The sequence below is a fragment of the Somniosus microcephalus genome, chromosome 3, assembly GCF_052327205.1.
Source record: "Somniosus microcephalus isolate GS21.2 chromosome 3, FLI_Smic_1.0, whole genome shotgun sequence".
Taxonomy (NCBI): Eukaryota; Metazoa; Chordata; class Chondrichthyes; order Squaliformes; family Somniosidae; genus Somniosus; species Somniosus microcephalus.
Window position 1 is genome coordinate 68,091,644 of NC_140989.1, and position 14,233 is coordinate 68,105,876.

General features: G+C 43.9%; 1 protein-coding gene across 3 annotated transcripts in view; it reads left to right on the top strand.

Annotated features, from left to right (window-relative positions):
* The window catches only part of eprs1 (glutamyl-prolyl-tRNA synthetase 1), a 100,692-nt gene that overhangs the window by 49,409 nt on the left and 37,050 nt on the right, over positions 1-14,233 (top strand). For all 3 annotated transcript variants that reach the window (XM_085980999.1, XM_085981002.1, XM_085981004.1), the window contains 5 exons: positions 980-1,097; positions 2,651-3,019; positions 4,861-5,079; positions 6,774-7,004; positions 11,260-11,513. In XM_085980999.1, coding sequence (XP_085837125.1) covers positions 980-1,097; positions 2,651-3,019; positions 4,861-5,079; positions 6,774-7,004; positions 11,260-11,513 — 1,191 coding nt within the window. The remainder of the gene's footprint in view (positions 1-979; positions 1,098-2,650; positions 3,020-4,860; positions 5,080-6,773; positions 7,005-11,259; positions 11,514-14,233) is intronic.

The window sequence follows — 14,233 nt, forward strand, 5'->3', positions numbered from 1 at the left end:
TGGCAATAGATTGGGAGAAGGGAAAGTGCAACGAGACCTGGGTGTCCCTTGTGCACCAGTCGCTGAAGGTAAGCATGCAGGTGCAACAGGCGGTTAAGAAGGCAAATGGTATGTTGGCCTTCATAGTGAGAGGGTTTGAGTACAGGAACAAGGATGTCTTGCTGCAGTTGTACAGGGCCTTGGTGAGACCACACCTTGAGTATTGTGTGCAGTTTTGGTCGCATTATCTGAGGAAGGATGTTCTTGCCATGGAGGGAGTGCAGCGAAGATTCACCAGACTGATACCTGGGATGGCAGGAATGACGTATGAGGAGAGATTGGCTCAATTGGGCTTATACTCGCTGGAGTTTAGAAGAATAAGAGGGGATCCCATTGAAACTTATAAAATTCTAACGGGACTAGACAGATTAGATGCAGGAAAGATGTTCCCGATGGTGGGGGAGTCCAGAACCAAGGGTCACAGTCTAAGGATAAGGGGTAAGCCATTTAGGACAGAGATGAGGAGGAATTTCTTCACCCAGAGAGTGGTAAACCTGTGGAATTCTCTACCACAGAAGGCAGTTGAGGCCAATTCATTAAATATATTCAAGAGGGAGTTAGATATATTTCTTAAGGCTAAAGGGATCAAGGGATATGGGGAGAAGGCAGGGACAGGGTACTGAGTTTGGATGATCAGCCATGATCTCATTGAATGGCGGAGCAGGCTCAAGGGGCCGAATGGCCTACTCCTGCTCCTATCTTCTATGATCATTTGTTGAAATAGCAATCTGCTGTATTGATATTGGCAAATGTTTAGACATTTGTATAAAGTGCTACATTGATTTCGGAACTCTGGAGCAATTCAAATATAAAATGTTACATTATATGATTTCCATATTTAAAGTAGTTATATATCGTAGCGCTTTATTTAAAATCTAAAGCTGAAACACTACCCAACGTTAGTTGATGCCAGCTCCGTGATTTCCTGGTCTTGATTTAGTCCATACAGTTGCAAAGAATCTCCTTGCATTCTGATCTACATCCCTGATGGTCATACCAAGGAAATGCCAACCTCTGGTTCCAAGGAGAAGAGTAAACTTGATGCAGTTAAAAAAGTGGTAAGAATGGCTTTTCAAATGTGACTGAGCATCTGTAGACAGTTAAGTTTATTTCTATGGGGGAAAATTACCTTTTTCTGTGTCTTTCAGATTCTGATTGAGAAAAAAACAAAAATAGCTCTCCAATTAGATAGGCTCTATATCGAAGCTTGTCTTAAAAAAAATTCCAGTCATTTAATGACCCTTGTCGAGTCTTTTTTTTTCTACTGTCGGCAGTGGCGGGGGGGGCAAAGGGGGGACAGAAATTGATTCCATAAAGTGAGGTCTTCATCCTTCGTTTCTGTGTAAATCTGTTAGATCTTGGGCCGTATTTTCTGACCGGAGGCTTACTTACCTGAGGGCTCCCGAGGTCCGGACACTTCCGCTCCTGGGCCTGTCCAGTTTGAAATGCGCAGGGCCCACGTATCCCAGAGGCGCATGCGGTTCGCAAGCATCCCTGGGATCACATGGGCCATGGGGAGCCAATAGGGGAAGGGAATCTCCCTTCATACATTTTACAGAAAGACCTGTCAAATATATGAATGGAGATCGCCCCAAAAACACTTTAAAACATCAAATAACTTTTTTTTAAATCAGATTTTTTAAATTAGTTGAAATTACAATAAATTAAATATTTTAAACAAATTTAATTTTTTTGGAGAAAAAATTAGTTTTTTACAGGGCTAAAAATAAACTTAACTTTTTAAAGTATTTTTAAATAATTTTTTTTAAAATTCACTCATTTATAATTTTTTTCAAATCTTATGTGCTTCACATCACAGAATCACAGAAACATGCCTGAAACCGGCATTTCCGATGTCCCTACGGGTGTGTACACAGCATGTACCCACCCGTAGGGATCGGCATATCCGGTCCCTGTTTCATGTATCTCAGTTCTGGATCCATTAAAGGTTTGTGTTCCATTTTCTTTTGTGTTAGCCTGTCTCCTACGTGGGTGGGGCATCAGAGTAAAAAGATACATTGTGTTTTCTGCTGCTAATTTACATGACTGGATTGCAAACTACAGGAAACTTTCGATTAACCGGCCACTAAATAACCGGAACGCTCTATCCACCGGCAAAATTCAGGAGTTGGTTCAGATAACTTTTTTTATTTTTAGTTACTTTTTTTACTCCATTTGTGGCTGTGCAAGCGTGTAGCTGAAGCTGTTGCTAAGCTACAGAGACGCTTGCAACTTGTGCCGATTGTTTTGAAGCTGTTGCTAAGCAACAGGGTTTGTTGCTTTATACAGAGCTCTGAGCTCTGTATCTTTTGCTATAGCGTTCGGTTATCCGGCATTGTTGATGGACCGGCACCAGGTCGGTCCCGTCCGTGCCGGATACCAGAAAGTTTGCTGTATAAGAAAGCGGTTTGACCTTTTTCGTAATTAACACATTGTCGTAACCCTCCCATGATTAACAATCAAAAACAAATGAGCACATATAAAAATTCTAAGTTTTCTGCTTCCTTTTAACATGATTATTTACAATGCATAGCTTAACAAAATGTAACAAAGTAACTAAATTCAAGGTAATAGTTTGACTTATTTTGTAAAAAATCATTTTTATTTTTAGATTAAAACTGACTCCGTAGCTACAACTGTATCACCTCTTGCTGTTTCCCCTGCCTCAACCTGTGACACTATGGACCTTATTGCACTTTACAACAAAGTAACTCAACAAGGTGAGGTTGTACGCGAACTGAAGGCAAAGAAAGCATCCAAAGAAGAGATGGATGCAGCGGTAAAAGGACTGTTAACCTTGAAGGCAGAATATAAGCAGAAGAGTGGTATTGAATCCAAGCCTGGAAAGCCACCAGCATCTAGTGCTAGCCCTGTCTCTGCACCCGAGACCTCAGACTCGACTATTAGCAAAGTTCTGTATGACGAGGTGTTTCAACAAGGAGAGGTAGTTCGAAAGCTCAAAGCAGATAAAGCCCCCAAGGTATTTAAAAAAAAAAAAAAATTCTAAAGCTTCTGAAATAATACTATTTATTATGTCTCTTCTGTTACTCAGAACAGATATTTTGTGTAAAATTCCCCTTTCACTGACATAAGAGACGTGGGATTGAGTGAATTGTCGATTTTAATTTATCGGGTTTCCCCAGTGTGTCAGTTAAGGGTATATGTAGAGCTAGCAGGTGAAACCAACTCTCCGCTTGCCCTTAAATTTGTGCCTATGGTGAAACATTCACTGGTATTGCATTTAGAAATTGAATTGTTAAAACTTTTTGTGGCAATCCAGTGCCATGATGGTGTAATAACTTTCAGTTAATGCAAACATGGATTCACCAGGGTGTCATTTTATTTGGCGTGTGTGATGACATGGGTATATTGTACTATATATGGTAGTGTAGTAATATCCTAATTCGAATTATAATTCCATTTAACTTATTCTGCACATATCTTCCAATTTGTCTGACTGGTGAAACATTCTGATATAATGCATGTTGAAATGTTGGAATTATTAAACTTTTGCCTGGGAACTCTGTACTATTGTACAACAAGCCAAGGCAGATATATAAAGATTTCACAAACAACCCCAGAACGGGAATCTCTGATCCCTTTTTCATCGGTTGTACTTCATTCATTTTTTCCAAATGTCAACTAATTGTTTTGTATGATATGTTGCTCTCCAGTGATGGCGTGCACCTTTTTCCCCCTTCTGTTTCCACCCTTTCACCGTACCCATACTGTATCTGCTGGAGTTCAGAAGAGTAAGAGGTGACTTGATTGAACCATATAAGATCCTGAGGAGTCTTGACAGGGTGGATGTGGAGAGGATGTTTCCTCTTGTGGGAGAATCTAGAACTAGGGGTCACTATTTAAAAATAAGGGGTCGCCCATTTAAGACCGATGAGGAGAAATTTTTTCTAAGGTCGTGAGTCTTTGGAACTCTCTTCCTCAGAGGGCAGTAGAAGCAGAGTCTTTGAATATTTTTAAGGCAGTGGTAGATAGATTCTTGATAAGCAAGGGGGTGAAAGGTTATTGGGGGTAGGCGAGAATGTGGAGTAATCAGATCAGCCATGATCTTATTGAATGGCGGAGCAGGCTCGAGAGGCCGAGTGGCCGCCTCCTGCTCCTAATTCGTATGTTCGTATGTCAAAGGGCGCATACTTCCTGGAGCCAGGCAACTGCCAGAAGTGCACAGGTGTACACTGGAGACACTCTTATGATTTTTCTTTCATTGCCTAATACAGGAAACTTTGTGCTATCTGGAGGTGAGCTATCTGGCAATCTGGAGCCACCGGCAAAAATCAGCAGCCGTTTTTTATTCATTTTGTTTGTTTTTTTTGCTTTGTTTGAACAGTCAAGCTGTGCAAGGTCTGTAGCTATAGCAACAGCTTCAGCTAGAGCTTTAGGGCCACACCCGAGTGTTTAGAAGCTGTTGCTAAGCAACAGTGTTTGTTGTCAAATACGGAGATAAGAATCTCCGTATCTCTCAACATTAACTCTGGAGTACGGCACTTTTTAGGCAACGGCAGCAGCTCGGTCCCGTGGGTGCCGGATAGCACAAAGTTTCCTGTATGAAGATTCTTGGTTGCACGACAGGTCTAGATCCACATTGTGGATAAGATTAGGAGCTCAGTGGAGTGAGAACTCAAAACTACATCTTATTCAATGGCTGTGCGCTATTACTGTTCAATGCTATCTCGAGCCTGTATGACAAATGAGGCCATTTGCGCTAATTGTGCTAAACAAATAGAGTTTGTATTTATTCACACTGATGAGATTAGATTATCATTTAGTCTGTGTGTTTAAAAATGTTGATGTCTTCATCTACAGGACAAAGTAGATGAAGCGGTAAAGTTGCCTCAAGCATTGAAAGCTGAGTACAAGCAAAAGACTGGCCAGGAATATAAGCCTAGTAATGTACCATCATCAGCTTCAAGTGCTGCCTCTGTTCCATTAACTTCAAGTAGTTTGGACAACAAAGCTTTGTATGACAAGGTTTCTGAACAAGGAGAGTTGGTCCGAAAACTCAAAACAGAAAAAGCTCCTAAGGTATGCGTAATGTTGTAATGATAAATGCATTGTGTAGAATTAATAAGTTACCTACTATTAAAATGCTGCTGTTTGCTAGTCTAATGGTTTTCTGATATAATTGAAATTATTCTATGTGAAACCTGTCTTTAAAACTATTTGAGGACTGTATGCTAGGGTTATATAGTTTTAAAATAGAACTCTGAACTTTTAGATTCTTGTTTAAGAATCTTGTGCTTCTAAGTACTGAAATCTTGACTATATATTCCTTAATGTGCCTTTGGCAGCATCACCCAAATCCTTACAACAAATAAAATCATTTTTTATCACTGGCATGCAATAAGTAAATCTGTTCCTGGCTGGTAACACTGGTTGAATGTAATCGTGAGATTGCTGTTCCAAGTCTTCTAATTTCAAATGTGCACGTGGTTATTGCTGTTCTAGCTGAATAGTAAAGTTAAAATCATATAGAGGTGATTGTGATTATGTTATGTTTTACGCAGTGAGGGAAGAGGATTTTCATTAGAAGAAAATGCTAATAAACTACTTATGCATAATTTTTTATTTGTTCTCTGTATTTGGGTGATGCATTTATTGCCCATCTCTAGTTTCCCTGAGCAGCTGTTAATGGGCCTTCTCCTTAAGCTGCTGCAGTCCTTGTGTTGACGGTGCTCCTACAATGGTGTTCGGTCGAGAATTACAGAATGTTGACTCCGCAACATTGAAGGAAATGATATACGTCCAAGTCAGCATCATGTGACTTAAAGGGGAAGTTGGAGGCGGTGATGTTTGTATGATATTGCTGTTCTTGTCCTTCTCGGTGGAGGTCACAGGGGAGGGAGGTGCTGTTCAAGTAACCTTGGTGAGTTGCGGCAGTACATCAGGCAGCCACAGTGCGCTGGCTTGAGGGGGTGCATATTAAGCCTGATCAAATGAACTGCTTTGTCCTGGATGGCGTTGAGCGTCTTGAGTGTTGTTGCAGCTGCACTCATCCAGGCGAGTGGTGAGTATTCCATCCCAGTCGTAACTTTAAGACTTGTAGATAGGAGGTCAGGAGGTGAGCCGCAGCGTGCCCAGCCTCTGCTCTACTCTTCTCGTCGCTGTGTTGATCTGTCTGTGGTCCAATTAAGCTTCTGGACATTGGTGACTTCAAGATGTTGATAGAGGAACTAGGCAATGGTGGTGCTGTTGAAGGTCAAGGGGAGATGACTGTGTTTTCTCTTGTTCGAGGTGGTTATTTCCTGGCACTTATTTAGCACAGATGTTATGCTACTTGTCAGCCTAAGCCTTGATGTTATGCAGGTTCTGCTATAGGCTGATATGTGCTGCTTCACTATCAGAGAGTTGTGAATGGAGCAGGACCCTGGCATCATCAGTGAACAGCCCCACTGCTGACCTTATGACTGAGGGAGGATCATTGATGAAGCTCTTTTTTAAATTTTCCTGTGACCTTTTGTGATTCATATGTGTTTAAGGAGGCCTCCTCTTGTGTAATTTATAAATAGAATTTTTTTTTCTTTTCTAAGAACTTTATTCTACTTCAAGAATCCTTGTAACTAATGAAATGCAAAAGAGATGCGTGTTCATGCAGTTCCAGCACCAGTATATCTTTGCATTGCTATCTATATCTGCTTTTGTTTGTCTTGCTTTTTATTTCTGTTTCTGTTTAATTTTCTTACTTTCCGTTTGTTTAATTGTGTTCCTTTCTGATGCAGGATAAGATCGATGAAGCAGTAAAAGCACTTCTAGCCTTAAAAGTGGAGTATAAACAGAAGACTGGTGAAGAGTACAAACCAGGAAAGCCACCTGGTGCTGCGACAGTGCCAGCAACTGCAGCCATGATGATCTCTACAGAAGCACCGGGATTTGATGAGAAAGCAATACACAGCAAGGTGGCAGAACAAGGAGAAGTTGTACGCAAACTTAAAGCAGAGAAAGTTTCTAAGGTAACAGGACGGGATTCTTTTAAAGTGTTAGAACCACAAGGTTTGTTGCCTCATTCACATGGAGAGGAAAAAATTAGCAGCCACTCTTTCAGGTCAGATTTTAGCACCCTTCAAGAACAACATACCCACCCTCCCCTTTTCAAACTGGAGTGAACATTGTTCAACTCAGGAGGTTATGAAAGCAGTAAGATTCATAAATAAAATGAAAACATTTGTACAATTGCACTGAAATTCAGGGTGCTAAATTCCATTGGAAGCCTGAAACCGTGCCATGTTGCTGAGAAATACTCCTTTATAGCAAGCTTCAGGAGGTGGTCACCCCGCAGCTTAAGAGTGTGCAGGCAGAAAGGGAATGAGACGATCAGACAGACATGGAGGATCAGGCAGGAGTCCCCTGAGTGCATCTTGCTCTCCAAGGGCGATGATTTCTCTGGGGAGTGCAGCCAGAGCCAAGTCTATGCTACCATGGGTGGCTCAGCTATACAGGGGTAGGAGGAGGAAGATTGGGAAAGCAATAGTGATAGGAGATTCGATAGTTAGGGGAACAGGCGGGCATTTCTGCGGCCGCAGATGTGATTCCAGGATGGTATGTTGCCTCCCTGGTGCCAGGGTCAAGGATGTTACTGAGCGGCTGCAGAACATTCTGAGGGGGGAGGGTGAACAGCCAGAGGTCGTGGTCCATACCTGTATCAACAACATAGGTAGAAAGAGGGATGAGGTCCTGCAGGCAGATTTTAGGGAGCTAGGAAAGAGATTAAAAAGCAGGACCTCAAAGGTAGTAATCTCTGGATTACTTCTGGTGCCACGAGCTAGTGAGTATAGAAATAGGAGGATAGTGCAGATGAATGCATGGCTGGGAGATGGTGCAGGAGGGAGAGCTTTAGATTCCTGGGACATTGGGACCGGTTCTGGGTGAGATGGGACCTGTACAGGCCGGGCAGGTTGCACCTCAACAGAGCCAGGACCAATGTCCTCACTGGGGGGGGTTTAAACTAATTTGGCAGGGGGATGGGCACCAGGATATAGATTAGAAAGGAGAAACAGATAATACGAGTAAGAAATAGTGTGGTATTAGGTGGAGTCAAACTGAGAGAATACAAGAAGGTCTAAGAGAGGTTTACAGTGCATGTGTGTGAATGCATGAAGTGTGGTAAATAAGGTTGGTGAGCTGCAGGCGCAAATAGCCACATGGGAATATGATGTGGTGATAACTGAGACCTGACTCAAAAAAGGGCAGGATTGGGTACTAAATATTCCTGGATACTGTATAAGGTGTTCAGGAAAGAAAGGAGGTGGGGTGGCAGTATTGATTAAGGAGAATATTAGTGCTGGAGAGAGATGATGTCCTGGAGGGGTCAAGGACAGAATCTATTTGGTTAGAGTTGAGAAACAATAGAGGTGCCATTACACTACTAGGTGTATTCTATAGGCCGCCAACTAGTGGCAAGGATATAGAGGAGCAAATTTGCAGGGAAATTATAGAGGTGCAAGAATTACAGAGCAGTGATAATTAGGGACTTCAACTATCCTAATATAGACTGGGATAGTAATGTAAAGGGCAGAGAGGGGGAAGAATTTCTGAAGTGTGTTCAGGAGAACTTTCTTGATCAGAATGTTTCTGGCCCAACGAGTAAGGAGGCATTGATGGATCTGGTTCTGGGGAATGAGGTGGGTCAAGTAGAGCAAGTGTCAGTAGGGGAACATTTAAGGAACAGTGATCACAGTATCACAAGGTTTTGACTAGCTATGGAAAAGGACAGGGAACAATTTAGAGTAAAAATACTTAACTGGAGGAAAGCCAATATCAGTGGGTTGAGAATGGATTTGGCCTGGATAAATTGGAATCAAAGATTGGCAGGCAAAACTGTAATCGAACAATGGGCTGCCTTTAAAGAGGAGATGGTTCAGGTACAGTCGAGGCACATTTCCACGAGGGGGATAGGTAGGGCAACCAAAGCCAGAGCACTCTGGATGACGAAAGAGATGGAGAGTAAGATGAAGCAGAAAAAGGGGGCGTATGACAGATGTCAGGCTGGGAATACAAGTGAGAACCAGGTTGAATATAGAAAGTTCAGAGGGAAAGTGAAAAAGGAAATAAGAGGGGCAAAGAGAGACTGAGAATAGATTGACAGCTAACATAAAAGGGAATCCAAAAACCTTCTATAGGCATATAAATAGTAAACGGGTCGTAAGAGGAGGGGTGGGGCCGATTAGGGACCAACATGGAGACCTACGCATGGAGGCAGAGGGCATGGCTGAGGTACTAAATGAGTACTTTGCATCTGTCTTTACCAAGGAAGAAGATGCTGTCAAAGTCATCGTGAAAGAGGAGGTGTTGAGATACTGGACGGGATAAAAATTGATGATGAGGAGGTACTAGAAAGGCTGGCTGTACTTAAAGTAGATAAGTCACCAGGACCAGATGGGATGCATCCTAGAATGCTGAGTGAAGTAAAGGTGGAAATTGCAGAGGTACTGGCCATAATCTTCTAATCCTCCTTGGATACAGGGATGCTGCCAGGGGACTGGAGAATTGCACATGTTACACCCTTGTTCAAAATAAAGTGTAAGGATAAAGCCAGCAACTACAGGCCAGCCTGTTTAACCTCGGCAGTGGGGAAGCTTTTAGAAACGATAATCCAGGACAAAATTAAGTCACTTGGACAAGTATGGATTAATTAAGGAAAGCCAGCACGGATTTGTTAAAGGCAAATCGTGTTTAACTAACTTGATTGAGTTTGTTGATGAGGACAATGTGGTTGATGTTGTGTACATGGGCTTCCGAAAGGCGTTTGAGAAAGTGCCACATAATAGGCTTGCCAGCAAAGATTGAAGCCCATGGCAACATGGATACAAAATTGACTAAGTGACAGGAAACGGAGAGTAGTGGTGAACGGTTGTTTTTCGGACTGGAGGAAGGTATATAGTGGTGTTCCCCAGGGGTTGGTACGAGGACCACTGCTTTTCTTAATGCATAATAGTGACTTAAGACTTGGGAGTACAGGGCACAATTTCAAAATTTGCAGATGACGTAAAACTTGAAAGTATAGTGAACAGTGAGGAGGATAGAAGAAGACATAGACAGGCTGGTGGAATGGGCGGACGTGTGGCAGATGACATTTCACGCAGAAAAGTGTGAAGTGATACAATTTGGTAGGAAGAACGAGGAGAGGCAATTTAAACTAAAGGGTACAATTCTAAAGGGGATGCATGAACAGAGAGACCGGGGGTATATGTGCACAAATCGTTGTCATTGTAGGTGGCAGGGCAGGTTGAGAAAGCGGTTAAAAAAGCATACGGGATCCTGGACTTCATAAATAGAGGCATTGAGTACAAAAGCAAGGAAGTTATGATGAACCTTTATAAAACACTGGTTCGGTCTCATCTGGAGTATTGTGTCCAATTCACGGCACCGCACTTTAGGAAGGATGTGAAGGTCTTAGCAAGGGTTCAGAAAAGTTTTACAAGAATAGTTCCAGGGATGAGGGACTTCAGTTATGTGGATAGACTGGACAAGCTAGGGTGGTTCTCCTTAGAGCAGAGACGGTTGAGAGGAGATTTGATAGAGGTGTTCAAAATCATGATGGGTCTAGACAGAGTAGAGAGAGAAACTGTTCTCATTGGCAGAAAGGGTCGAGAACCAGAAGACACAGATTTAAGGTGATTGGCAGAAGAACCAAAGGCGACATGAGGAAAAACTTTTTTACGCAGCGAGTGGTTAGGATCTGGAATGCACTGCCTGAAAGAGTGGTGGAAGCAGATTCAATTGTGGCTTTCAAAAGAGAATTGGATAAGTACCTGAAGCAAAAAAATTTGCATGGCTACAGGGAAAGGGCGGGGGAGTGGGACTAGCTGAAGTGCTCTTGCAGAGAGCCGGCACAGGCTCGACGGACTGAATGGCCGCCTTCTGTGCTGTAACCATTCTATGATTCTATTCTATTCTATGATCCAAGTGTTTTGGCAACCTTTTCCTAGTGAGCTGGAGTCAGTCTCAGTCAGAAAGCACACTGCTTGAGCAGATTAGAGGGAGTTTTACTTTGCACCTAACTACTGTGATCCTGCATGGAAAAAGCCCCTCTTCCCCAGCCCGAGCAAACATTTGTGTAATATTAGATATTCCAGTTTTGGATGCCTATAAATTAGTGTGCAGTATACTTTCATGCAGTGGGAAATTAGTTAACTTCCTTGTTGCACGTTCCAAATTTGGTTTTGTTTTCCTTCTCGTAACCTCCCACTCCCCTATTAATTTCTCCAGGGGATAATAGATGCTGCTGTCACCTTGCTCCTTGATTTGAAGTGCCAGTATAAATCTCTAACAGGAATGGAGTATAAACTGGCTGCAGGGAGTGATGACGAGGACAAAAACAAAAAAGAGAAACAGAACAAATCTGAGAAGCAGAATAAGTCTGAAAAACCTGAAGGGCAGAAGAAAGATGCAGAAAAAGAACAGGAGATGGGGTCAAGCAATGGAGGCTCAGGAGAAGGGCAGGGGCCGAAGAAACAAACCCGGTGAGCAATGTTCCCTCTAATTTTTTGTTTTGTGCGTGGTCCCTTTAACTGGCTGCGCGACCCATTCAAATTTTCGTTCATGAATGATTTCTTCAATTTAAAAGCTGGTGAGCACGGCTTAGTGGGACTGTTGCCGGTGAGTAAGTATTAAGACAAATTCAGCAAGGTTGTGCTCCTAAGAGTGGAACCTTGCTAGACAAGAGCCTGAGTTGGAAATAAAGCAAGGCACCTTAGTCTCCATTGTCTAATTCATGCTTCCGTTTAGCCATCAATCTGAAAACCTTGCCAAACAGGCAGTCACATCCGTCAGCCTGGGAGCGCCTAATGTCAGTCTGAGAGGGATCAGAGATTGGGAGCACATCCTTGTGAAATTTGTCCTATATTGTGATTGAGTTTTGGATTTCATTTTTTTCTCTTCCTTTGCAGATACTGATTCTGTTAAAGCCCTAAATAATTGGCGCACAACTTATATTTCTGCACACATTTATATACATTTTTAAATGGCCATACGTTTCTTGGCCAGAGGCAGGGAGTGGGGAGAATACGAACGTATGATATTGTGCCACTTTTGAAATTTGAAATAACTTAAATGTTTAATTTCTGTAATCTAATTCTTGTTATTTTTAAAAAACTTTTTGTGCTCTCATGAAGGTGAGGGACAACTGTGCTGAAGAATGGAATGTTTACTACATTTGCTCCCAATTGTCAGCAGCAATTATTGGGTAAAGCACAGGCCAGCTGCTGAGTAAAGCTCCTTCTATTCTGCCTCAACAATGCACCCAAGCCCCAGCCTGAGAGCACCTTCTACTGCACCAATGTCAGTTTTATTTTTCACTTCCTACACTGAGCATTTTTATAGTATCCATAACTGAGATTTCAGCTTTATGCTGTAGATTTCCAACCACTAAGAATTTGCAGGGCTATGGGGAAAGAGCAGGTGGAGTGGGACTAATTGGATAGCTGTTTAAAAGAGCAGGAATAGGCATGATGGGTTGAATGGCCTCGTTCTGTGCTGTATGATTCTGAAATTGGTGCTGCTTAAAATAATTTCACGTCTGTATAGACAACAGAAGAGAAGGCATTTTCCTGTCATGTGATTGGCTGGACTGGGGTTTGGGTTCTAAAGATGAAAGGCAGCACGGTGGCATAGTGGTTAGCACTGTTGCCTCACAGCGCCAGGGACCCGGGTTCAAATCCGGCCTCGGGTGACTGTCTGTGTGGAGTTTGCACATTCTCCCCGTGTTTGCGTGGGTTTCCTCCGGGTGCTCCGGTTTCCTCCCACAGTCCAAAGATGTGCGGGTTAGGTTGATTGGCCATGACAAAAATTGGCCCTCAGTGTTAGGGGGGATTAAATACGTGGGGTTACGGGGATAGGGCTTGTGTGGGATGGCTGTCGGTGCAGGGACCGGGTGCTAGGGTTTGGATGATCAGCCATGATCTCATTGAATGGCGGAGCAGGCTCGAAGGGCCGAATGGCCTACTCCTGCTCCTATCTTCTATGTTTCTATGAAAGAACATTATACTGTACGAACCCACTGTGTGCCTGAGGCCCCTGTAATCTCAAAATATCTAATACATGATGCGCCATCAATTACTCAAAAGACTGAGGTTAAGCGAGTAACAACCAGGCTTTTATTAACTAAAGAATGAAGGTCTAGTCTCGAGTGGTCGACCCGTCCAGAATACTAAGGGACTGGGAGGTAGTCACTTATATACCTGGAATGGTGGGAGGAGTCAGCCGAGGCATGTCCAGACCTGTACCTAGTGGAATACACATACACATACAGACAGGTATAACAGTGGTTTACCACATTCACCCCTTGTTTAAAAATGAGTCCGGCGGGGTGAAGTGTATTTAAAAGTTCGTGTATTGGAGTCTCTCCGGAGGTCTTGTCTTCCGCTGTGATCGACGTGGCGACGGCAGGGGTGGTGGAGCTTCCGGCGTCGCGTCCCGTGTAGGCTGGGGCACTGGAGTGTAGTCCTCGTGGGTGACGGTCCAAGGCGAGCCGGCTGCTGGGGTTGGATATCGGGTCGTCGGGGAGGGGGGGGGGAGGGGGGGTGGAGTGGTGGGTTACAGCGGTCCCCGAGGGTGTCGTGGGGGGGGGTGGTAATGGGTAGTGGGTTACAGCGGTCCCTGAGGGTGCGAGGTCTCGTATGGAGACTGTGTCCTCCCGCCCGTCCGGGTACGCAATGTAAGCGTACTGGGGGTTGGCGTGGAGGAGGTCGACCCTCTCGACCAGGGGGTCCGTTTTATTGGTCCTCGCGTGTCTTCTCGGTAGTACCGGCCCTGGGGACGTCAGCCATGGCGGTAACGCTGTCCCTGATGTGGACTTCCTTGGGAAGACAAACATTTTCTCGTGAGGGGTGGCATTGGTGGCAGTGCAGAGCAGTGACCGAATCGAGTGGAGCGCATCGGGGAGCACCTCCTGCCAGCGGGAGGTCGGAAGGCCCCTAGACTTTAAGGCTAGTAGGGCGGCCTTCCAAACTGTTGCATTCTCTCTTTCCACCTGTCCATTCCCCCGGGGGTTGTAACTGGTGGTCCTGCTTGTGGCTATACCCCTAGCGAGCAGGTACTGGCGGAGTTCGTCGCTCATAAACGATGAGCCCCGGTCGCTATGGATATAGCTGGGGAAACCGAACAGGGTGAAGAGGCTGTTCAGACATTTAATGACCATGGCACTGGTCATGTCCGGGCAGGGGATAGCAAACGGGAGTACTCG